Below are 24,148 nucleotides of genomic sequence, written 5' to 3' on the forward strand. Positions count from 1 at the left end.
ATCCCTATCCCCCATTGACAGGGAAGTTTGACACATGTGCCATGCCTGGCACATGTCCTCAATTTGGTGGTGCAGTGTTTCTTAAACAGGTACCAAAGGTTGCAAGATCTTCTAAAGCATGCCAGAAGAGTCTGCAGCCATTTCAGGAGGTCAAACGCAGCCAGTGCTCGCTTGGCTGAAATTCAGCAGGAATTCCACCTTTGGGATATGCCCACCAGGTGGAACTCGACGGCAATGCTGCAGAGGCTGCACATGCATCAGAGGGCTGTCAACGAGTGGCTGTGTGAGTATGGCACAACGACAGGCTCAGGCCCACGCCAATGGCTGCTCCATAAAGGATGCATGCACTGTACTGTCACCATGTGAGGAGGCCATAAGGATGGTGAGCCGTTGACAATGCATGCACCAGTGACACAATCCCTGTTGTGCTCCTGCTGGAGCAGACTCTGCGTGGCATTATGGACTCAAGGCAGAGCAGTGGGGGGAGAAGAGAAGAACTTCCTTTCCTCTCAAGACCCGCTTTATGCAGACACCTTTCCAGCGTTGCCACAGAACACAGAAGAGGAGAGAGAGGAGGAGTATTCTGGCAGTTTTGGAGGCATTGAAGCAGAGGAAGACATGGGAGGAGGCAGACACGTGTTTCCCTGTGTTGACAAGCGTTGGGGAGGGGACAGGATGGTGTAGGTAGATACAGTAGCGATAGCACTACCTGCGGTGACTATAAATACTAAAACTGCTGGACATAGTTTGGTGCACTATAGCACCTTTTAATATGCGAGTACCCTATTTTGGGATTTTTTTTTTTAATAAAAGTGGTTTTAAAACGGTAATACACTATCCAGCCTGTCTTTTTCCTGTATGTAGGATAACGCTCTAAATGATCCAGGATACCTGCACAGTCTAATTAACACAGAGCCCAGGGGTGGTTCAACTGCATGTATAGACCAAACTTAATTGTGCAGTCACACGCCCTGCGATGAGGATAACCATAAAGGGGGGAGCACGAGAGTGTTGGCACCTGTTATCAAGTTTGGAGCACCATCACAAGGATCCATTTTCAATTCATTTCTATCTGGAATTCTCAATTAGATTATCATATATGGACTTTCACCATTGTGCATGCAATATTCACATGAGATAAATTTAAGTGCCCCCCTCCTCCTGGGTCACACTGCTGCCTTATACACACAATTCTCTGTCTCTCTGCCTCCCTCCCCCGGATCACACTGCTGCCTTATACACACAATGCTCCAGCTCTCTGCTCCCCTCCTCCTGGGTCACACTGCTACCTTATACACACAATTCTCTGTCTCTCTGCCTCCCTCCCCCAGATCACACTGCTGCCTTATACACACAATGCTCCGAATCTCTGCCCCCCTCCCCCCGGATCACACTGCTGCCTTATACACACAAAGCTCCAGCTCTCTGCTCCCCTCCCCCTGGATCACACTGCTGCCTTATACACACAATGCTCCGAATCTCTGCCCCCCTCCCCCTGGATCACACTGCTGCCTTATACACACAATGCATCAGCTCTCTGCCCCCCTCCCCCTGGATCACACTGCTGCCTTATACACGCAATGCATCAGCTCTCTGCCCCCCTCCCCCTGGATCACACTGCTGCCTTATACACACAATGCCCCGGCTCTCTGTCCCCCCTCCCCCTGGATCACACTGCTGCCTCATACACACAATGCTCCGGCTCTTTGTTCCCCCCTGGATCACACTGCTGCCTTATAAACACAATGGTCCGGCCCTTTGCCCAGCCCTCTGCCCCCCCCCCTCTGGATCACACTGCTGCATTATACACACAATGCTCTACCTCTCTGTCCCCCCCCCCCCCGTACTCTGCGTCACACTTCTGCCTTACACAGACTCCTCATTGGATCTCACCTCCTTATCCAGCCATGTTCTTAAGCTCCGTGCTCCCTCCCACAGTCTGTGATCAGCACTGTTATAAGAAGGCCCCTTCTTCACCTCCCACTCTCTGCACTACTCCTGGTGCCTCCCTCCGAGTTAACAGGAGCTGGAACTACAGAGGAGGCATCCGGTAATGTACACTGACAGTCTATAGAGAACAACACTAGAAACAACATTTGGATGGTATACATCCGCCACATTGTTGATTTGTGGCGGAACCCCTGAGGACCACCAAAATTTTCTTGTGGACCGTCAGTGGTTCACAGACCACTGATTGGTGATTACTGGTCTAGAGCGTACGTTGAGTCCAGGGGGATTATGCCATGGACCTTTGACCAGTAAGGTTGGAGAATCAGGCATGACCATCAGATGTGTAAGAGTGTGCCAGGCTCTTTGGCACATCTCCAACATAGGTTAGACGCCTCTGGGTGAAACTTGTGTAACTGTACTGGAGTCCGGTACCAGCGCGGCCAAATCTTGCAACTATTTGAGACATTTGCCAAGCCATTGTGTGCATTAGTGAAGATATGTTCTCACTTCTCCAGAGATAAATCTATTTTCAGGTCTTTTTCCCAAGCCTAACCAGCTTTACCGCCATCATTTTTAGAGGTCACATATGGAAACTGTTTTTTGTTTTCTTTTTAAATATTTTGTAGGTTGGGTATTGTTGTAGTACATTTAATCTAGGGCAGGATTTGCTAACTTGCATTCCTGGTTTTCCATGATTCACAGGAGTGTCAGATTTATATGTATATCTAGGATGGTGTTACTGTAGGGTCATGATTTTTTTTCCTTTTTTTTTTTCATGTTTTGATGAAAGTATTTAAGAAAAGCTACATACTTTATGTCGTTGTGATAGATTAACTTAAGCGGCTATCTTATAAGGTTTTTAGTATATTTATATTGGAGATCTAATGGAACAGTATTGAAAGGTTTAGATTTGTTTTATTATAATGTAGTTTGAAAAAAAAAAATAAAATCATGTTGAAACAAAAATATACATCCTATGGACCTGAATTATTCTTATTTTTATTATTTTTTTATAATTTTTTTTACATTTGTGCTATGGAGCTGCTTTTTTGGTGATGATTTTGTCATTACTATAACAACAAAGATATATGCAGTATCTCAAAAAAGTGAGTACACCCCTCACATTTTTATAAATATTTTATTCTATCTTTTCATGTGACAACACTGAAGAAATTACATTTATCTACAATGTAAAGTAGTGAGTGTACAGCTTGTATAACAGTGTAAATTTGCTGTTCCCTCAAAATAACTCAACACACAGCCATTAATGTTTAAACCGCTGGTAACAAAAGTGAGTACACCCCTAAGTGAAAATGTCCAAATTGGGCCCAAGTAGCCATTTTCCCTCCCTGGAGTCATGAGACTTGTTAGTGTTACAAGGTCTCAGGTGTGAATGGGGAGCAGGTGTGTTAAATTTGGTGTTATCGCTCTCGCTCTCTCATGCTAATCATTGGAAGTTCAAAATGACATCTCATGGCAAAGAACTCTCTGGGGATCTGAAAAAAAGAATTGTTGCTCTACATAAAGATGGCCTAGGCCAGTGATGGAGAACCTTGCCCCCCCCCCAGATGTTTTGGAACTACATTTTCCATGATGCTCAACTACACTGCAGAGTACATGAGCATCATGGGAAATGTAGTTCCAAAACACCTGGGGTACCAAGGTTCCCTGGCCTCTGTTTCACCAGCACCGGGTCTAGGGTTCCGTTGAGTTTACCTCTGGACGATATAAGCACCAAAACTTGAGTACGATTTCAATGCTTTATTGAACCAAGTAAGAAGGAAGTAGCAGGAAAGAGGCAGGAGGAAAACTGCAGGGAAGCTCAAATACCTTTCTTTAGGTTTCTTTAGAACAATCCTTTAAAGTTGAATATTGTAATTGAATGCAATCCCCTTTTTGTGGGACACGATCTTTGCTCGCCTGGATAGGCCTCTCTCACTTGCCTAGCAGCCAGTACGTAGCACGAACAAAAGTCTCTGGCACAGACTTGCTTGAAATAAACCCGTAGGATCTTCTGCCACAGGATGTATTGGTTCACGATGAATGTCAGACACAGTACTTGGACCTCTAAGCCAACCCTGTAATAAGACTACTTACGTCCTCCAACCGAGTCACCAGGCCCCTCTCCAGACCAGCACTCTGCATGATCCTTCCATGACGGGTCCTCCCCTGGGATCTCCTTGGTTGTCCAGCTTCTTCACTCTGGATAGACAGCTCAGGACCATTCCTCGGCTGCTGTGGTAGGCCCCAGACAGGGTTCTGGGCCCACCCACGCGCTACAGCGACGCGGGCCTCCGGAACGGAGGACCACGAGGTAACACATACCTGTCGGCCAGGAGGGCCAGCAGGTGGCTGAAAACGAACCCCTAAACATGGCGTCTGTCCCATAGATACCCTCTCCCAGAATGCAACTCGGAGGACCACCTCCACCGAGTTGTATCTGGGACAGAGGAGCACTCATCCACTTTAACACGTTGCTTTTCCAACACCAGCCAATGGCGACAACGACACCCACCGGCACAATGTGGAACCACACGCAACGTCAGCCAAGCTGGAACAGAGGCAAATCTAACTTCCTATAAAGAGCAATTCACTAAATTTACCTATCAGATGGTAGATCATAAATCTACCAGCGCTACATATATGTAACTTTGCAGGGTTTTGTAGCAGAATCCGAGAAATTTTAAACAGGGTGAATTATAGATGACAAAATAATAATTTTTATCTACAATAAAGATAATATTATTATATTATCTTTATTGTAGATAAAAAGTGTTATTTTGTCATCTATAATTCACCCTGTTTATAATGTCTCGGATTCTGCTACAAAACCCTGCAAAGTTATATAAAAAAAAAAAAATTTATAAACAGGCCGCCCATCCACAGTACGTTGCAAGCGGGCAGTCTGGAAATGGTTAAAACCAACCCAACGGTTAAAACCAACAAGCATGCATGGATGTACACAATGATTGTGCCACACATGATATGATGGGAACGCTGGAGTGAAAGCGATATTTCTAGCGCCTTTATTCTTGGTTATCTCTCGATTGATGAGCTGTAGACATGTGCAATTCGTTTCGTTCCAAATTAGTCTTTCCTTATTAAAATTAATAAGAAGGTAGCAGTGAATGTTTCACAGTGCCAACATCCAAATGTACATGTCAACCATTACTGATACTGAAAATAGTTGAAGTAGATGGTAAGTGAAATCGATCCTTCACCCGACGCGTTTCGGAGCCTACAAGAGATACTCCTTCCTCAGGGGTAGATAGGATACAAAGACTAGTTGAAGCAATCAAATGCTTATAGCGCACTCCATAAAATTAAAAGCAGCATCAAAGGCAATACAGTAGCCACAGGAGATCGCCATTGCCCTATAGGGACCCAGTATAACAGATATAAATAAATACAAAGCCCAAGAGTCGTCAAAGAGGGGCTTATTATTTGTGGGTCACAAAAGGCACAAAAGAGGACCAGCTGAGGCCCATAGAGGGAGTCCTGGGTGTATGCACCAGGGTAGGTTAGGAGAATGATGTCCCTCTTCATATTTTTGTATATGGAGACACTTGGACCTGTAGATGTTCAACGTGTGTCTCTCCTGATGGTCTCCTGTGAACGCGTCGGGTGAAGGATCAATTTCACTTACCATCTACTTCAACTTTTTGCAGTATCCATTATGGTTGACATGTACACTCCATGATCTATGTTTTTATCTATGTATTTCAGTAAATTTTGATTATGTTTCTATTTCTGACTTGTTACCTTATCTAAGTGCCATTAAAGTCCTACCCCAAGGGGAATCCTTCTCTTTTCATATTCCTTGTTAAAATTCGGCATATTTGTTAATTTGGAAAAATCCAAAGGAAAGACCGTTTAACGAATTTTTCCGAAAACAAATTTTTGAAAATCCGAAAATGTGAAAGAAAGAAAATCCGAAAATGAGAACGAAAATTAGAAACAACGAAAATCTGAAAATCAGAACGAAAATTGTCAAATCTGAAGGAACAAAGAACATTCTATTATAATTAACCACTTCAGGCCCGGAAGGATTTACCCCCCTTAATGACTAGGCCATTTTTTGCGATACGGGCACTGTGTCGCTTTAACTGACAATTGCGCGGTCGTGCGACGCTGTACCCGAACAAAATTGATGTCTTTTTTTTTTTTTCCCCCACAAATAGAGATTTCTTTTGGTGGTATTTGATCACCTCTGTGGTTTTTATTTTTTGCGCTATAAACAAAAAAATAGCGACAATGTTGAATTTTTTTTTTTTTACCTTGTTCTATAAAACCTATCCAAAAAAATATGTAAAAAAAATTGAATTTCTTCATCAGTTTAGACCAATATGTATTCTGCTACATAAGGAGAATAATGGATACTTGTGCGCACACCAAAAAAATAAAACAAAGCAAATATGTAAAAAAATATTTTTTTTTTAAAATAAGGTAACTACTGGAGAATCATAAAAATATAGCACAGGCGAGATAAAAAAAAAATAGTAGTTGCCACAAATAACAGTGTTCACACACCAATTGACAAGATATTAAGTAATAAATTGAGGCGCTTTACTATGTTCAAACGCTAAAAACTACATATGTGCAACTCTCACCATACCAGGGAGGTCCAAAATTAGGAACTCCGGGTGTAGATAAAGTCTAAACAATTGATATTCCACTCAAATGTGCAACCAGAGGTCACAGAAAGACCAACATTGCATCAAAAAAATGAATCTAAATAACGCTGACGTAGAGTCCCTATAAATAAGATGGTTCGAGAAAAAGTTTCCAATCAATAAAGTTCCTCCAAAGTTAATGAATAAGCAGGGGACCAAGCTGCTATAAAATCAATAGTAAATGAGTAGCAAAAATCAAGGAGGATAATAAGTAACCAATTAGTTGTGTACCGAGAATCAGAAGCAAACATCCCAGGTGCCAAATATCATCTAAAAAAAAATGTGTCAAACACAATAAAGACATCTCCACATCTCCAAGACATCTCTCGTGTTTGGGGAACCGACGGCCCAGGATCGGTGAGCGGTGTTCAGCTGGTTGTGGAGATTTAGTATGTAAGTGTTTAGAGGCTTTTAATAAAGATTGTTATACTTTATCACACTATGGAGTCCTTCCCTCCTTATGTTCTTGGAGCTGAATCTGCCAGAGTTATCTGGAAGCGGAAGTCTGATGACCCCCGGGGGGATCCGTCATCGGGGAGATTGGGAGTTGCCTGGGTTATCTGGAAGCGGAAGTCTGGTGACCCCTGGGGGGATCCGTCATCGGGGAGATTGGGAGTTGCCTGGGTTATCTGGAAGCGGAAGTCTGGTGACCCCTGGGGGGATCCGTCATCGGGGAGATCGGGAGTTGCCTGGGTTATCTGGAAGCGGAAGTCTGGTGACCCCCTGGGGGGATCCGTCATCGGGGAGATTGGGAGTTGCCTGGGTTATCTGGAAGCGGAAGTCTGGTGACCCCCGGGGGGGGATCCGTCATCGGGGAGATTGGGAGATGCCTGGGTTATCTGGAAGCGGAAGTCGGGTGACCCCCGGGGGGGATCCGTCATCAGGGAGATCGGGAGTTGCCTGGGTTATCTGGAAGCGGAAGTCTGGTGACCCCCGGGGGGATCTGTCATCGGGGAGATCGGGAGTTGCCTGGGTTATCTGGAAGCGGAAGTCTGGTGACCCCCGGGGGGATCCGTCATCGGGGAGATCGGGAGTTGCCTGGGTTATCTGGAAGCGGAAGTCGGGTGACCCCCGGGGGGATCTGTCATCGGGGAGATCGGGAGTTGCCTGGGTTATCTGGAAGCGGAAGTCTGGTGACCCCCGGGGGGATCCGTCATCGGGGAGATCGGGAGTTGCCTGGGTTATCTGGAAGCGGAAGTCTGGTGACCCCCGGGGGATCTGTTATCGGGGAGATCGGGAGTTGCCTGGGTTATCTGGAAGCGGAAGTCGGGTGACCCCCGGAGGGATCCGTCATCGGGGAGATCGGGAGTTGCCTGGGTTATCTGGAAGCGGAAGTCTGGTGACCCCCGGGGGGATCTGTCATCGGGGAGATCGGTAGTTGCCTGGGTTATCTGGAAGCGGAAGTCTGATGACCCCCGGGGGGATCCGTCATCGGGGAGATCGGGAGTTGCCTGGGTTATCTGGAAGCGGAAGTCTGGTGACCCCCGGGGGGATCCGTCATCGGGGAGATCGGGAGTTGCCTGGGTTATCTGGAAGCGGAAGTCTGGTGACCCCCGGGGGGATCCGTCATCGGGGAGATCGGGAGTTGCCTGGGTTATCTGGAAGCGGAAGTCTGGTGACCCCCGGGGGGATCTGTCATCGGGGAGATCGGGAGTTGCCTGGGTTATCTGGAAGCGGAAGTCTGATGACCCCCGGGGGGATCCGTCATCGGGGAGATCGGGAGTTGCCTGGGTTATCTGGAAGCGGAAGTCTGGTGACCCCCGGGGGGATCCGCCATCGGGGAGATCTGGAGTTGCCTGGGTTATCTGGAAGCGGAAGTCTGGTGACCCCCGGGGGGATCCGTCATCGGGGAGATCGGGAGTTGCCTGGGTTATCTGGAAGCGGAAGTCTGGTGACCCCCGGGGGATCTGTCATTGGGGAGATCGGGAGTTGCCTGGGTTATCTGGAAGCGGAAGTCTGGTGACCCCCGGGGGGATCGGTCATCGGGGAGATCGGGAGTTGCCTGGGTTATCTGGAAGCGGAAGTCTGGTGACCCCTAGGGGGGATCCGTCATCGGGGAGATCGGGAGTTGCCTGGGTTATCCTTTGCTGGCTTGGCTGTTATCGTTCAGCCGTGAGGTGAGGGGCTGGGGGAACCATCACTTCCATTTCACTTTTTCTCAATAACGGTCACACCTGGAGGAACCTATTTTGGACACATTTCTTTATTTAATTGTCACGATGGGGATCTGATTGTGTATGGGACAATCTATGTGATTGATATATTTATTTCTAACCATTTTCACTTTTATTTCACAATTTTCTCACAACATTGGCTACACCTGGAAGAAATCATTCTGACACATTTTTTTCTTTGTCAAAATAGTTTTATTGAGTACGAAGATTATGTATAGATAACATTGAATAACACCATACATTCAATGTAAGGAAGCTCATTTACAATTATAGAATAGTTAATTCATTAATAATATCGTAAAACAAGACAATGTATTCTAATTGGGCGTACACACGGTCGGACTTTTCAGCTACAAAAGTCCGACAGCCTGTCCGACAGACTTTCGACGGACTTTCAACGGACTTGCGGCGGACTTTCTAACGAACAGACTTGCCTACACACGATCACACAAAAGTCCGTCGAATTCTTACGTGATGACGTACACCGGACTAAAACAAGGAAGTTCATAGCCAGTAGCCAATAGCTGCCCTAGCGTGGGTTTTTGTCCGTCGGACTAGCATACAGACGAGCGGATTTTTCGACCGGACTCGAGTCCGTCGGAAAGATTTGAAGCATGTTTCAAATCTAAAGTCCGTCGGATTTGAGGCTGAAAAAGTCAGTTGAAAGTCCGGAGAAGCCCACACACGATCGGATTACCAGCCAGCTTTAGTCCGTCAGCGTCCGTTGGACTTTTGTAGACGAAAAGTCCGACCGTGTGTACGCGGCATAACACAAGACAATATATTTTGAAAGGAAATAAAGAAATTGGAGAGAAAAAGAACTTTGGAGTCCTTGTCCATTTCAAAAGAATAGAATTAACCACTTAAGGACCAGCCTCGTTTTGGATTTTTGGTGTTTACATGTTTAAAACAGGTTTTTCTGCTAGAAAATTACTTAGAACCCCCAAACATTATATATGGTTTTTCTTCTAACACCCTAGAGAATACAATGGCGGTCATTGCAATACTTTTTTTTGCACCGTATTTGCGCAGCGGTCTTATAAGCGCACTTTTTTTTTTAAAAATTCACTTTTTTGAATAAAAAAATAAAACAACAGTAAAGTTAGCCCAATTTTTTTTAATATTGTGAAATATAATGTTACGCCAAGTAAATTGATACCCAACATGTCATGCTTGAAAATTGCGCCCGCTCGTGGAATGGCGTCAAACTTTTACCCTCAAAAATCTCCATAGGCGACGTTTAAAAAATTCTACAGGTTGCATATTTTGCGCTACAGAGGAGGTCTAGGGCTAGAATTATTGCTCTCGCTCTACCGGTCGCTGTGATACCTCACATGTGTGGTTTGACCACCGTTTTCATATGCGGGCGCTACTCGCGTATGCGTTCGCTTCTGCGCGCGAGCTCGTCGGGACAGGGGGGGTTTTAAAATTTTTTTTTTTTATTTTTATTATTTATTTTAAAATATTTTATTTATTTTTACACTGTTTAAAAAAAAAAAAAAATTGTTTCACTTTTATTCCTATTACAAGGAATGTAAACATCCCTTGTAATAGAAAAAAGCATGGCAGGACCTCTTAAATATGAGATCTGGGGTCAAAAAGACCTCAGATCTCATATTTACACTAAAATGCAATAAAAAAAAAAAAATAAAAAAAAAAGTCATCTAGAAAAATGACATTTGAAAAAATATGCCTTTAAGAGGCGTGGACGGAAGTGACGTTTTGACGTCGCTTCCGCCCAGCAGTATCTTGGAGACGAGTGAGCGCCATCTTGGCCTCACTTGTCTCCTGACACACAACGGAAGAGGACGCGATCGCGGCGGGAGGGGGGGGGTCCCTCTCCCGCCACCGATAAAAGTGATCTCGCGGCGAATCCGCCGCAGGGACCACTTTTATCTGAAAGCCGGCCGCCGCACGAAAACGGGGATACCGGGGTTATGGCAGCTAGCTGCTGCCATAACAACGATATCCCCGTTCAAACTTAGGACGTATATAGTCGTGCGGCGGTCGGGAAGTGGTTAAAGGAGTTATGTAAGTTGTGCTACATCGTTTGCCTTGTTTTATTTCTATTTCTAGACAGTAATTGAGATTATTATTTAAATATCAATTAGAGCTTCAATATCATAGAATAATATAGTATAAGGAAAAGAAAGGAAAGAAAGTATAGTAGGAAGGGGAGAAGAGAAGAAGGTTAAGGGAAAGAATCCGCAAGGTCAGGGCGAAAGTTACCACAATAACTAGGGCTGAAATATAGCCTATATCTTGTTATCACAACTACCATGGCAGTAGAACACTCTTGTCCAGAGAAGAGAAGAAGGTTAAGGGAAAGAATCCGCAAGGTCAGGCCGAAAGTTACCACAACATCTAGGGCTGAAATATAGCCTATGTCTTGTTATCACAACTACCATGGCAGTAGAACACTCTTGTCCAGAGAAGAGAAGAAGGTTAAGGGAAAGAATCCGCAAGGTCAGGCCGAAAGTTACCACAACATCTAGGGCTGAAATATAGCCTATGTCTTGTTATCACAACTACCATGGCAGTAGAACACTCTTGTCCAGAGAAGAGAAGAAGGTTAAGGGAAAGAATCCGCAAGGTCAGGCCGAAAGTTACCACAACAACTAGGGCTGAAATATAGCCTATGTCTTGTTATCACAACTACCATGGCAGAAGAACACTCTTGTCTAGGGTTGGCATGGCATATGTAATCCAAGGCTGCCATATTACCTCAAATCTGGGGATCGTGTCCAATTCTACAGCTATCATCTTGGCATGAGTCATATAGTAATTCATTTTAGCTTTTGCTTCATTTATATCTAATGTTGGTGATTTCCAAGATTTTGCTAAAATCCGTTTAGCTGCTGTGAAGAGATATACCAACAATTTGAATTGGGTATGCGTTATGAATTCAAGTTTTAAGTTGAGAAGGGCCATTGCTGGAGCAAAAGGAATTGTTTACCCAATAAGGTTAGTTGCAATGTTAATAATTCCCCTCCAGAATATTTGAGCTAATGGACACGACCACCAGATATGAAGGTATGTGCCAGGGTCCAAACAACCTCGAAAACATTGCTCTGAATAATTTTACACATATTTTGCTACTCTAGTAGGTACTAGATACCAGCGTGTTAAAACTTTATAATTAGCCTCAACCGCCGATATATTAGGGGAAGCTGTTTTTGTTGTTGACCATATTTGTTTCCAATCTGAATTATCAAAAGTACGCTCAAGGTCCTCCTCCCATTTCTGGACATAGGATAATTTGTCTTTACTGGAATGAACCAGCAGGTGAGAATATATAGTAGAGATTGTGCCTCTAGCGTGCGGATCTTTTTTACAAGCTTCTTCGAAACTAGTCATATGTGTTAATGGGGATGTGGTAGACACTAAGGGTGCAAAGAAATTATTAATTTGGAAGTATCTAAATAATTCAGACTGCGGTAGACCATATCACTCACAAAGGGTTGAAAAAGGGATGAATGATGAGGAATGTACTAATTTATACATACACCGTACGTCTCTAGATACCCATTCTTTGAAGGAATTAGGGAATATCCATGCTGGATAGAAAGCAGGATTTTTATAGAATGACAACGTCGGGTTATGAGATGATTGTAAATGGTTATTCTTTTTGAATCTATTGCAAAGAGAAATGTAGTGTTTAGTAATTGGATTCTTTAGGTCTATGCGATCTTTGGAGCGATCCATAGTAAGTTTGATATCGGAATAGGATCGCATTCTGTGGCTTCAATATGTACCCATAACGGGGTCTCCTGATAAGCATGATATTTAGCCAGGCTTGCTATGTGTGCAGCCCTATAGTAATAAGCAAAATTAGGGCCACCTAGGGCTCTGTTTAATTTTGGGAGATATAGTGTATGTAGCTGTATGCGTGGTTTGGAGGAACCCCATATGTATGACGATGTTTTCCTTTGTAATATTCTTAGGTGATAAGCTGGAATAGGAACTGGTAATACTCTGAATAAGTACAGTAATTTCGGTAGTATCGCTGACACATTTTTTTACATATAATCATCTTTGTTTTGTATATGGGACTTGTTTATGGAACATTTATGTGATATATTTATTGTCAACCATTTATTATCCTTTCCTTTTACACCCGTTTGAAGAACTGTTTGCTAGATTATATTGTAGTTGCAAATTGAATGCTGCACATATTGCTGTGTTTCACTTTGGTGCACTTCTCGTTACCATCTAGTTTGAGATTATTATTTATGCTGCACTGTTTGGATTTATGCACGTCATTTTATTTTTATCAATTGTTTTCTTTGTTTATTTTGTCATAATATTGTTAGAGCAATTTCAGAATATCATAAGTAGCACATATGTTGCACTATGTCTTTATTGTGTTTGACACATTTTTTTTTTTAGATGATATTTGGCACCTGGGATGTTTGCTTCTGATTCTCGGTACCAGGGGCGGACTGACCATTGAGCCACTCGGGCACTGCCCGAGGGCCCTGGGCCACTAGGGGGGCCCCGTCAGGGTTGATGCAAATTGTGGACAAGGAAAGATTACTCCTGCGCTTGTGAGGGTCTGTTTGGGTTTGAGAAAAGTAGTATTGTGAAATTATAGCAAAGCTGAAAGAGATGGTGTTCCGCTGCCCAGAAAATGACCCCGGGGTGGTCAGGTAACGCGTCAGCCAACTCTAAAACATCCGCCTCAATACGGGCTCATGATACTTTTAACTCATTTTTATCTTTAAATTTCCATGTTTTTTATATTTTGTTACCTGTTTGTATTGATACGTAGTATTGGCATTATTTAATTGCTTTTATTTGCCTTTATTGGCTTTTATTTTCATATGAATAAATTTTATACTTTTTGATGTGAGCAACTGATCACGCGCCCTTCATCCATCACTCTCCATATGGCCCCGTCAGGGTTGCCAGCCTCAGTAAAACCAGGGACAGTATGGACCAGGGACAGCCAATAGACAGTATGGACCAGGGACAGCCAATAGACAGTATGGACCAGGGACAGCCAATAGACAGTATGGACCAGGGACAGCCAATAGACAGTATGGACCAGGGACAGCCAATAGACAGTATGGACCAGGGACAGCCAATAGACAGTATGGACCAGGGACACTGTGTATACTGTGTGTACATGTATGTGTATACTGTGTAATTGTATACTGTGTGTGTGTATACTATGCGGCCCCATAATCTCTGATTGCCTTGGGGCCCCATAATCTCCTATTGCACGGGGGCCCCATGGGTTGTCAGTCCGCCCCTTCTCGGTACTCAACTAATTGGTTACTTATTATCCTCTTGATTTTTTCTACTCATTTACTATTGATTTTATAGCAGCTTGGTCCCCTGCTTATTCATTAACTTTGAGGAACTTTATTGATTGGAAACTTTTTCTCGAACCATCTTATTTATAGGGACTCTACGTCAGCGTTATTTAGATTCATTTTTTGATGCAATGTTGGACTTTCTGTGGCCTCTGGTTGCACATTTGAGTGGAATATCAATTGTTTAGACTTTATCTACACCCGGAGTTCCTAATTTTGGACCTCCCTGGTATGGTGAGAGTTGCACATATGTAGTTTTTAGTGTTTGAACATAGTAAAGCGCTGCAATTTATTACTTAATATCTATTCTGCTACATATTTTTGACAAAAAAAAAAAAATCCCAATAAGCGTATATTGATTGGTTTGCGCAAAAGTTATAGCGTCCACAAGCTACGGGAGAGATTTATGGACTTTTCATTTTTTTTTTACTAGTAGTGGCGGCGATCAGCGATTTTTAGCGAGACTGCGACATTGTGGCGGACAAATCGGACACTAAGTGACACTTTTTGGGGACCAGTGACACCAATACAGTGCTAAAAAAAAAAAGCACTGTCACTGTATAAATGACACTGGCAGGGAAGGGTTTAACAGCGGGGTTAAATGTGTTCCCTACTGGGGCTTTCTTACTGTGTGGGGCATGCTAAGACTAGATGAAGAGTGTCAGCAGGAGCGGGTCGCCGGTGGCGCAGGCCCCCAAAACCAGGAAGTGCGGACGACGTACGGGTACATTGTTTTACGCAACCAGGCTGCCCTGCCGCAGTATATGTGTGGTGAGCGAAGTAGTTAAATTATTACGTTTATTAACCATTATTAAGTTTTTTTTATTATTATTTATTAGTAATAATAATAATAATAAAAAGAAATTGCAATACCTATAATTTAATACCCTGTTTCCCAGAAAATAAGACCTAGCGTGATTGTCGGTGATGGCTGCAATATAAGCCCTACCCCCCTAAATAAGCCCTCGTTAAAGTCCTTGTTGGTCTTATTTTCAGGGTAGGGCTTATTTTCGGGGAAATAGGGTAGGGCTTATTTGGGGGGTAGGGCTTATATTGCAGCCATCACCGACAATCACGCTAGGTCTTATTTTCGGGGAAACAGGGTAGTTTATAACTATTATTATAGTTTTTATTAAAAACTATAATAATAGCTACAAACTATTAAATTATAGGTCTTGCCATTTCCTTTCAAATTTGGCTGTTGGTGAACGCAACGAAGACGAATGTATCCGAAGTTACGAATATTCAGAATTGAGCTATGACTAAGCACTGTACTAAGTGTGAAACGCGTCGGCTCGTTTGTCCCATTTTTTTGCTGCGGCTTGTATCTGTTGGACTTTTTACTAATAAAGGCTATATTCCGGAGTGCGGCTGTCCAGAACTTCCTTTTTGCCTCATATTCAAAATAACGAATACCGCATCTATACGAATGGAACGTAACAAATTCATTTTTTTTCCGAAATAACGCACATAGATCATCATGAACGATCTGGAAAAAAAAACAAGGAGGTTTTCGGCAGTGCACATGTCTAATGAGCTGTATGGCACATATAGGCAGTTTTGGTTATCATCGTTTTTTTTTTTTTTTTATATTTCTGGGGGGGGGGGGGGGCGGGGTTGGTCGTGTGCAATTTTTAGGGCTTGGCATGTTGGGTGTCTATTTACTCAGCACAACCTCACCTTTTATGGTTTTTCAAAAAATGTGGATTTTATTGTGTTGGGGGCTCTAAAATGTAGCTAGTGTATTTTTTTTTCCTTGAAAAATTGAGATTTTATGAACATTTGTGCAAATATCATGTGACATAAAACAGGTGCCTCTGCTTTCAGGAAAACGTAATCATTTATAATCTGATCACATTGCCTAGATATTTTCCTTTGGGGTCCCCCAGTATTTATATGAAGGTCTGTGTTCTTCTTGTAAGGTGACCTTGTAAGGACGATAAGTAGTCAATATGGGTGATCATGAATTACAGAGGATGAAGAATACAGAAAACGACAAAGGTAAGTTATTATAATTTAGGGGTATACTCTTCATCCATTTTATAGACCATCCCCCCAGGAGGCACTGGTGAACAGGGACCCCCCTACCCTGCACACAACCAGGCACACCAAACTTCCACATACTTGCTTCAGACAAGAAACAGTCCAGCAGCTTTTTTTTTTTGTTTTTTGTGTTTTCATTAGGGGTTAATAAACTTGGATGGCGATGGGATGATTATTGGGCACTCATTAACCTCTTCTATACCGGACACTTACACCCCCTTCCTGCCCAGGCCATTTTTCAGCTTTCAGCGCTCTCACACTTTGAATGACAATTGCACGGTCATACAACACTGTACCCATATGACATTTTTATCATTTTCCTCACACAAATAGAGCTTTCTTTTGGTGGTATTTAATCACTGCTCAGTTTTCTAATTTTTTTAATAAAAAAAAAGAACCAAAAATTTTGAAAAAAAAAGTTTTTCTTAGTTTCTGTCACTAAATTTTGTAAATAAAAAATTTTTTCTCCTTCACTGATGGGCACTGATGAGGAGGCTCTAACATGTGGCACTGATGAGCACTAATAGGTGGCACTGATAGATGGCACTGCTGGGCACTGATAGGCGGCACGGATAGGCTGCACTGATGGGCACTGATAGGTGGCACTGGTGGGCACTAATAGGCGGCACGGATAGGCTGCACTGATGGGCACTGATTAGGTGGCACTGATGAGGAGGCACAAACATGTGGCACTGATAAGCACTGATAGGTGGCACTGGTGGGCACTGATAGGCGCCACGGATAGGCGGCACTGATGGGCATTGATGGGTGGCACTGATGGGCAGTAGTGATGGGCATTGATGGGCAGCACTAATAATCAGCACTGTCTGGCATCACTAATGGTCACTGATTGGTGGCACTTGTGGGCACTGGTGGACACTGATTGCTGGCACTGGTGGGTACTGGTGGGCACTGATTGCTGGCACAATCGCTGCCCCAGCACGAGAGCGGCCGTTCTGGGATGACGTTATATGATGTTGCCCCAGAACGAGAGCCGCACCGCCCCTTCGTCACTTGACAGTGGGCAGACGGCAAGTGGTTAAGCCAGATTAAGCAAAAGCCCTTCGCAAGCAGGGACAGCTGCCAGCTGGCCCCTTTGGTGTGCAGAGAAAAAGTCCCAGTGTCCAACTATCCTTCCTATGGCTGCTGATCCCAGCACCACCTCTTCTGGCACTGCCACCCCACCAGGCTGCAGCTGCCCCTTTCACTATCCCCCATGGCTACTTCCCACAGTCCTCCTCCACTGCCTCACTCAGCAGCCACCCATCTGTCTTCTCCCTGGAGATCTCTCCGATGTGCTACCTGGCCCCTGGAGGTCCTCACTCCTAATCCTGTGTCTCTGGACAGGACTCCTCTGTGTGTCTTCAGAGGATCCCTCCAACACCCCAGCCAAAGGCCCGAGGTCACACCGCCCAGACTAGAGGACTATCCTCAAGGGCCACAGATGGCCTCCTCAGCACTCCATCTCCATCTTCCACCTGACTGCACACTGCCCCTGTCAGCCTGACCCTGAGTGTTTAAGAGGGGCCAACCCCCAGCCAGCCCATTTTGCTGGGGATTGGCTTGGGCCCTCCTTAATACTTCAGGCAGCTCCTCCTAACCTCCGTCCCATTCTTCTCGAATCTTCTCCAAGGTTACAGCAAGTAGGGGGAGGTACGAGAGGCGGTGCCCGATAAGTCATCCAGCCTCCCTGGATCACTCACACTGACCCAGATTCAGTCCAGGCTTGGCTGCCTGGCAAGCCAAACAATTTACCTACACTACAAAAAAACTATTTACATTTCTAGCACACTAGAGGGTGCTACACATTATAGACAGCTGAAGACCCGAGTCTCCATTTATAGGACATACTGTATGTCTACTAATACTGCTATACTGGCTCTATAAACCAGATCAACCAATCAGATATCACCTCTTATTATATCTGTATAGAGGTAATAACAGCCAGCATCTCATTGGTTGTCATGCTTCAGTATATGTTTCACACATAATTACAATATATTTGATATAAGTTAATGAAATATATGATTTAATAGGATGCAATATCGACACACTATATTACCAAAAGTATTGGGACGCCTGCCTTTACACGCTTATGAACGTTAATGACATCCCGGTCTTAGTCTGTAGGGTTCAATATTGAGTTGGCCCACCCTTTTGCTGCTATAACAGATTCAACTCTTCTGGGAAGGCTGTCCACAAGGTTTAGGAGTGTGTCTATGGGAATGTTTGACCATTCTTCCAGAAGCACATTTGTGAGGTCAGGCACTGACGTTGGTCGAGGAGGCCTGGTTCACAGTCTCTGCTCTAATTCATCCCAAAGGTGTTCTATCCGGTTGAGGTCAGGACTCTGTGCAGGCCAGTCAAGTTCCTCCACCCCAAACTCGCTCATCCATGTCTTTATGGACTTTGCTTTGTGCACTGGTGCGCAGTAATGTTGGAACAGGAAGGGGCCATCCCCAAACTGTTCCCACAATGTTGGGAGCATGAAATTGTCCAAAATGTCTTGGTATGCTGATGCCTTAAGTGTTCCCTTCACTGGAACTAAGGGGCCATACCCAACCCCTGAAAAACAACCCCACATCATAATCCCCCCTCCACCAAATGATTTGGACCAGTGCACAAAGCAAGGTCCATAAAGTCGTGAAATAGTGAGTTTGGAGTTTGACTGGCCTGACCTCAACCCGATAGAACACCTTTGGGATGAAATTAAGTGGAGACTGCGAGCCTCATCCAACATCAGTGCTTGACCTCACAAATGCTCTTCTGGAAGAATGATCAAACATTCCCATAGACACACTCCTAAACCTTGTGGACGGTCTTCCCAGAAGAGTTGAAGCGGTTATAGCTGCAAAGGGTGGGCCAACTCAGACTGGGATGCTGCCATTAAAGCTCATGCGCGTTTAAAGGCAGGCGTCCCAATACTTTTGGTGATATAGTGTGTGTATACAGTTATAGTAGATAAGAGTAGGTTACTATACGGTCTAATAGTGAATTCTAGTGGAAGATGTACGATACAGCAGATTATCACATCAATGTCATAGGCACCCAATAGAAGAGATTTGGTGAAGCACACAGATGATCCAAGGTGAATATAATATGTCTTTACATGAGATAAGAATTCTGTAGGGTTGTTATACTGGCTGATACACACCGGATTATTCACTATCCTCTCTGTCTGTAGAGATTCCAGCTGATAGGAGTAGAAATCACCGGCTGATACTGACCCTATGGATCCTCCTCATAGTGGCTCTCCTTATTGTGGTCATCCTCACCAGTCTCCTCTTCATCTACTGTGAGTATCTCTATTATAATTATCATTTATGTTGACTTAGTTATTGTAAAATGTTACACTTGTGATATTTTTAGTGTCTTTGGCGATTCCAGATCAGTGGTTCGATAGCCAGGCTGATTAAAAAACAAAGTGGGAAGGATGGCCCACCTCATTCACACTCACACACAAGTCTTCTATCTCTGGGTTCACACAAGAGAAAAGAATTACAAACTTCTATCTCGGTGGCACAGGGATCTAGTCACGGTACACAAAATGTACCCCCAATACTTCGGACGTTTGATGGCGCTGTCACAGAGGAAAAGGCTCCTACCTCCATGTGTGGTGGGAATGCAACCGAGTTCGCCCTTTCTGGAACCAGGTTTTTGACATGTACAATGTCTCTCTTGTTCCCCCTCTTGTTCCCTCTCCTAAGGTGGCCCTCCTATCCATCCTACCAAGCCAAATTAATTCCCATAAAAAATGTCTTCTCAGATTCTTTCTATCTGCAGCCCGCCATGTCATAACGCAGCATTAGAAAACAGAAGTCACCCCCCCACCATCAGCAGATGGATAGACATCATCAATGACACCATGCTCATGGAGGAGCTACATGCAAAGATGGGGGGACACCTGGGATAAGTGCATGAAATGATGGTACATATGGCTTCATCACTCATCATCTGACCCTTTCCTTAACAGGATTTCTGCATAGGGAGCAGGTCCAATCTCATACAACTACCTGTTGTGTGATATTGTTTATCCTCCATAAGGGCGATCCGATGCACTCAAATCCCCAATTCTGGGGGCTACGTTACCTCCCCAAGGCTCAGGATACCTGAAGTCAGGAATTCACCATGTATACGCCTGCTGGGTTCCTCTCCCCCATTCTATCCCCTTCTTTTCCTTCACCTATACCCCCCTTTGACTGTTTGACGAGTTATACAGTATCTCACAAAAGTGAGTACACCCCTCACATTTTTGTAAATATTTTATTCTATCTTTTCATGTGACAACACTGAAGAAATTACACTTTGCTACAATGTAACGTAGCAAGTGTACACAGGAACGGTGCTACCACTAGGCGGACTAGGTTCCCCAGATTAAGTTGCGAGGGGTGTAACGTAACGCGTAGGGAATGGCCGGGATAGCCGCGACCGGAAGTAAGGTGAGAAGGCAAGGAACAACAGCAAATTTGTTCCCTGTGTTATTTTTAATATATTTGTGTAAGAGTCCACTATATCATGCTTAGATAAAAACGTTTTTAGCCCAGACATATTACACTATTCGAGGCTTCTTTCCTCCTTGTCCCCTATCTCACACTGAGGCACCCCTCTATACAACTGTGATCTGGGAACACACCTCTGCACCCTTAGGAGGAGAATTACTACATCCACTACCCAGAGAGACCACATCTACTATCCAGGGAGGACAGTGGATATCCCAGATGGTGATTGCCTGCTATCTATATAGCATTGAGGTAAAAGTTCTGGGAGACTAAATTATTGAAGAAGCTACAGCAGGATCATGTATAGATAACCATCTCCATCAATACGAACAGTGACAGAATTTTACCACTTCCTATTCACTTTAGGAGTTTTTGGACTTTCATTGATATTTAGATTATTATATTATTTTATTAAGATTTGAAGTTTTATTTTTATTGTATTTTTATTTATTTGTTTTTTCACTTTTTTCCACTTTTTGCTTTTTCCTTTACACAAGGTGGTACACACCCAATTTCACATGAGTATATATAAGGACATATTTGAATATACACGGCATGATTGAGAATATATGATCTATACATGTCATTTTGCATATTATACACTGCCACTTCAGATAGACGTTATAATACACGCTTACTCATTTTTTATTTATTAATTTTTTTTTGTATATATATATATATATATATATATCCCATTTGGGATGATTTATGTAGAATATTTCATCACAATCTGCGCGAAATCACTTTACTCACTTTAATTGTTTAGTGTTATGTGATACACTTATAGATTTTGCTGCACTTTTATTTGTGCTGTTTATTGGTTTAGTTTACTGCTTTGAAGTAGCGCGAGAGGCCTTCTTTTAAACACGCCTAGGGCGCACTGCCACCTAGGGCGCAACTTTAGCTGCTGTGTACACAGCTCTCTGGTGAGGAGATGACACAGCCTTGTGTGTAGAGCCGGGTCTGAGAGGATTGACAAACACGAGAAGGTAGGAGGAGTGCGGAGACGGCGCGGCTCAGTCACTGGGGAAAGCGGAAGATTTTTGATAGAGCCGCTCCGCACTGTATGGGAGAGATCTGCGCTCCCCTCCTACCAACAATACACAGAGCAGCCTGGCCTGGCAGTGTCTTCACCAGCTCCCGACACTGGTCCTGGGCACTGACACACACACTGATAAAGTCCTAGCTGGGGAGCTGCACATCCCGTGTATAGGGAGACATCAGAGGAGGAAAATACAGCCGACTGATGCTTGTAAATGCCGCCCTATACATAACACTGACTGCTCTGCAAACTGCGCTTTGTACTCAGCCGCCCCCATTATAGGACAGTAAAAAGTTCCTTTGGGATGACCAGCATTCAACTCGGCTCTTCCTCCTGATAACCCCGAGCTCCCTGGAATGTCCCCCTCCCCAAGTCACAATGCACAGGTCACAGCATGGCAGATTGGAAGCAGAGGATGTAGGCGAGTGCTCAGTCCTGGTACACAACATACTGTTATTAACTGTTACTGGGGCTGATATTAATGCTGTACAAGGTGCTCAGTGTTGTGGGCTCTCTTTATGTTTCTTTTTTCTGCTGGTGACCACCCATGGAAAACACTGCCTACAAGTCAGGCTGCTGCCCACTAGTCCCTATGTATTCTCCTGGTTACTTCTGATATTAATGCAGCATTTACTAGAACTGGGCTGTATTTTCCTTCACTTGCAGCATCTTAAAGGGGTCTTCCCCTCCTCTCCCTTCCACCAGCAGGAAGAAAATACAGCCAATAAGTTCAAGTAAATGCTGCCCCCTCCTATCCAGGGGTCTCTACACCTGTTGTGCCCATTATTAGGGGTTCCCACCATCCCCGTGCTGAGTTCCTGAGTCTGTACACCTGATGTGCCCATTATGAGGGGTTCTCACCATCCATGTGCTGAGTTCCCGGGTCTGTACACCTGCTGTGCCCATTATGAGAGGTTCCCACCATCCCCGTGCTGAGTTCCTGGGTCTCTACACCTGTTGTGCCCATTATTAGGGGTTCCCACCATCCCCGTGCTGAGTTCCTGGGTCTGTACACCTGATGTGCCCATTATGAGGGGTTCCCACCATCCCTGTGCTGAGTTCCCAGGTCTGTACACCTGCTGTGCCCATTATGAGGGGTTAATTTTGTTTATTGAAAAATCTTACAAACAACAACTTATATACAATAAAACCATAATAAATAAATAAAACATATTTACAAAATAATTGAATATGATAATACAAAACAAGAACATAATAAATGGTACAAACCACATTGCGCACAACACAATCCCTACGGGAGAGCCAGACTAGGGAACATCACCGTCACCATGCATGGAGCCTTTTATCAAAAATATATTTCATCTGAAAATGTAGGGGAGTGAATCAAGAATACAAAGAAAAGCCGCACACCCCGAGATCAACAATCAGCAGCTACAGAGTCCTGATATTCCTCCACGCCCTTATCCAGGCCTCCTGCTGCCACCTGCCTTTCTCAAGACCCTGAATCTTCCCAACCTCACCCAGAATGTCCTGCACCACCACCTCGACAGGGAGGATTTTACTCCGTAAGGATACCTGACACCGTGCACTCCACATGAAATAACGGACTACTAGACTAACTAAAAAAAGTGTTTCCAAATCATAATCCCAACGAGTCTGGAATGCCCCATACACCCACTCTGCATAACTCATATGGGGGAGGAAGGGTATACTCAGAGCCCTCCCAACCCTCTTTTACACCTCTATATTAAAAGGGCATTGAAGTAGAAAGTGATCCATGGACTCCACCACTCCTCCACACTCCACTCTCGGGCAGCCCCGATCACTCATGGAAAGAAACTTCAAGTTGCCCTTCACATTATGAGGGGTTCCCACCATCCTTGTGCTTCGTTCCCAAGTCTGAACATCTGCTGTGCTCATTATGAGGGGTTCCCCACTGATGGTCACTGATGAGGCTGTACTGATGGTGACTGATGAGGCTGTACTGATAAGTGGCACTGATGGAGACTTATAGGTGGCACTGAGTGCCCATGGGCACTGATGGGCAGCACTAATGGGCAGTGATGGGTGGCACTGATAGACAGCACTGATGGGCCTGCACTGATCACCAATGATTATTATTATTATTATTATTATTATTATACAGGATTTATATAGCGCCGACAGTTTACGCAGCGCTTTCCAACAACATTAGGGCAGACAGTACAAGTACAATACAATTCAATACAGGAGGAATCAGAGGGCCCTGCTCGTTAGAGCTTACAATCTAGGAGGGAGGGTCAAGTTATACAAAAGGGTAATAGCTGTGGGGGATGAGCTAATGGAGAGAATAGTGCAGTTGTTAGATGGAGGCAGGATAGGCTTCTCTGAAGAGGAAAGTCTTCAGGGATCGCCTAAAAGTGGATAAATTTGGAGACAGTCTGACAGATTGGGGTAGGGAATTCCAGAGGATGGGTGAGGCTCGGGAGAAGTCCTGGAGGCGGATATG

General features: G+C 44.3%; 1 protein-coding gene across 2 annotated transcripts in view; it reads left to right on the forward strand.

Annotated features, from left to right (window-relative positions):
• The window catches only part of LOC141133707 (C-type lectin domain family 10 member A-like), a 119,849-nt gene that overhangs the window by 29,593 nt on the left and 66,108 nt on the right, over nt 1-24,148 (forward strand). For both annotated transcript variants that reach the window (XM_073623205.1, XM_073623204.1), the window contains exons 2-3: nt 16,038-16,116; nt 19,343-19,453. In XM_073623205.1, the coding sequence (XP_073479306.1) occupies nt 16,068-16,116; nt 19,343-19,453 (160 nt within the window). In that variant the 5' untranslated portion in view covers nt 16,038-16,067. The remainder of the gene's footprint in view (nt 1-16,037; nt 16,117-19,342; nt 19,454-24,148) is intronic.

The sequence above is a fragment of the Aquarana catesbeiana genome, linkage group LG03 (genome assembly GCF_042186555.1).
Source record: "Aquarana catesbeiana isolate 2022-GZ linkage group LG03, ASM4218655v1, whole genome shotgun sequence".
Taxonomy (NCBI): domain Eukaryota; kingdom Metazoa; phylum Chordata; class Amphibia; order Anura; family Ranidae; genus Aquarana; species Aquarana catesbeiana.